The 2,500-nt window shown below is 40.7% G+C and overlaps 1 protein-coding gene across 1 annotated transcript in view; it reads right to left on the bottom strand.

The window, feature by feature from the left end:
• LOC138060494 (uncharacterized) overlaps window positions 1-2,500 on the bottom strand; it is a 6,953-nt gene that overhangs the window by 3,238 nt on the left and 1,215 nt on the right. The window contains exons 2-4 of the mRNA XM_068906290.1: window positions 2,060-2,143; window positions 1,491-1,579; window positions 689-871 (exon numbers count right to left, since the gene is read on the bottom strand). Coding sequence (XP_068762391.1) covers window positions 689-871; window positions 1,491-1,579; window positions 2,060-2,143 — 356 coding nt within the window. The remainder of the gene's footprint in view (window positions 1-688; window positions 872-1,490; window positions 1,580-2,059; window positions 2,144-2,500) is intronic.

Raw genomic sequence — 2,500 nt, 5'->3', positions numbered from 1 at the left:
TCCCAGTTTCTGTAGCAAGAAGTGACTAGGAGTATTTCTACTCCCCCTGGATGGGATGCTAGTCCAATGCAGGGCTACCGCCAGCATTAAATTCGCCAGTACCCATTTATACACCTGGGTGGAGAGAGGCACCGTGAGAGTTAAGTGTCTTGCCCCAGGACACAACACAATGTCCCCGGCCAGGGTTGGAACCCAGTGACCACTCGATCTGGAGTCAAGCGCACTAACCATGAGGCCACCGCACCTACGACAAAACAGATAACAGTATAAATTCTACTCTGATCTTACATGAAGAGTGGCTTCCAACAGTCAAAGCAAAATAGAGATAAAATGAGGCAGAAACAAGTGCACAGTATTCATAATGAGATATAGTACAGGGAATGGAGAAACAAGGGCGTAAAACAAGTGGACAATAGAACATGAAAAATTGTGAGCATGATTAGAGCTCTCTGTCTAGGACAAGAAAAGAGGACAAGGACTGTTAATTAAGTGTGGAGGATGAAGAAATATGGGCATCAAAACCACTGCATAGGTAGTTTCTCTAGTAACTGGGTTTCCTTGTCCATAAGAATGGTCACTGTAAAATTTAATGTTAGATCAGCCACAATCTATCAGGATTTTGCAGCAACTTTAAAAACAACATCGTAAAGCCAGTGGGATTATATATTATTACACTAAGCCAATTAACCTTATGTAAGTATTCCAGTGATAGCACCCTGCCTCCAGTAGCATTATGAGTTTGCTCAATACAAATCACGTGGCTAATAGGGTGGTGGGCATCTCCTTGTGAGCGTACTTTATTTGCAATATCAAGCAAGTCTAATGTCCCATCATGGTTGGTGTGTACCTGACGTGGATGTACTCCAGCTATCTACAGTTTGAAAGAAAGACCTTTTTTTACAAAAATAATGGTGGCATTAACCTGGCATATCAACAGCACATAATTCATGCAGTAGTTCTAAACTTCTACAACAATGCCTTCTCCCTCTTGTGCTCTAGACCCCCCCCCCCCCCCTGCCTTTTTTTTATTGGACATAGATGTTATTGTAAAGCCCTGAAGAGTCCCCCATTGACGAGTAAAACCATCTGGCGTTAGACAGAGTAAAATGTCACTCTTAGAAGGTAAAGGGTTAAAGGGATAATAGTTTTTGATGGACCTAGATGTGGTTAACTCTTTCATCCCTATTCCCCCATTGACAAGTAAAATCATCTGGCGTTAGACAGAGTAAAGTCTCGAGGTATCACTCTTAGGAGGGAATTAAACCCTTATGAAGAGACAGAAATTCAAACAATTTGAGTGAAACGTAATCTTTGCAGGGAGACTAGAATGAATTGTGTTTAGCCAGACCTTTGGAAGGTGCTTTTAAATATCAACAAGCAACGATGCTGGATCAAAACGTTCAATCATCTTGCAATATGCTAGACCTGAAATAATTTCAGTTCTAGCATATTGGCCGCTGTATAATAATGACAATGTCACCCCTTCTGACCTGTGCAACACCTCCTTGCTCCCACAATATAATATGAGCCTTGTCTCCAACAAGTATCTCTTCCCCTCGGCCTGTACAGTGTGCCATTACTAGTAAGAAAAAGATTTGCTTACTGCATTCATTTGCCAAACAGCAGTTCTGGTTCTTGCTGTACACTGCAAGCAAGAGGCAACCAGCAAACAATGCTCTTCAGGAGTAAAGGGACTTTGAAAAAAAATTAAATGGCAATAATGCTGGTGATTATGACAGTTAATATGGACGCAGTTTTTCAGTGATTGATTAACCCATTGACTCCCGGGGGTTCCTCATTGATGAGTAAATTGTCTGGCGTTAGACAAAGTAAAACAAATTGTTCATGATGGTTTTATCCCATAGAGAGGCATAAGCGGGACAAGTTGTCACTTGACGGTTGGTTCCGTGGCTGTAGATTCCAGAAGCTAGGATTTTGTTTCATAACTTAAGCAACCCTTAATCATTACAGTATTAAATCAAATGCACATTAAATTGTAAAATGGAAAAAAGACCCTGCCGGGGCCTTCAAGACAACTTTAAAAGTCTTCAAGTTGTACCTGAAATAAGATTACCCATGGTTCCACTAGACACAAAGAGCGCTGCTTTCTTCCCTGTCAATTCTGCTGCCTTAGTCTGTAGTGCTAAAATTTAACATATAATTTTATTAAGTGCATGGAAAAAATTATCATTATTTGATACTAGTCTAATGGGAGTAGAGCTCAGGCACAGTGGCGAGAGCACTTGCCTCTCACCAATGTGACACCATTTGATTCAGAGACTTGTGTAAAATATGGGTTGAGTCTGTCGCCTCTCTAACCGGCTCAGGAAGGTTTTTATTATTATTATTATTAATGTGGCATTATAGTCTATTCTATCAGTAGAAATCTAAAATAGAGTGAAAGCATCTTATGAAAGCAGACTTCCTGGGGATAGGATTGAAGAGAACCCAGGGAAGCCAGAGTGCTCTCACCTGCCTCAACAAATAAAATTATGTATGT

Source organism: Montipora capricornis, chromosome 8 (assembly GCF_036669925.1).
Source record: "Montipora capricornis isolate CH-2021 chromosome 8, ASM3666992v2, whole genome shotgun sequence".
Classification (NCBI taxonomy): domain Eukaryota; kingdom Metazoa; phylum Cnidaria; class Anthozoa; order Scleractinia; family Acroporidae; genus Montipora; species Montipora capricornis.
This window is presented reverse-complemented; position numbering and strand designations above follow the sequence as displayed.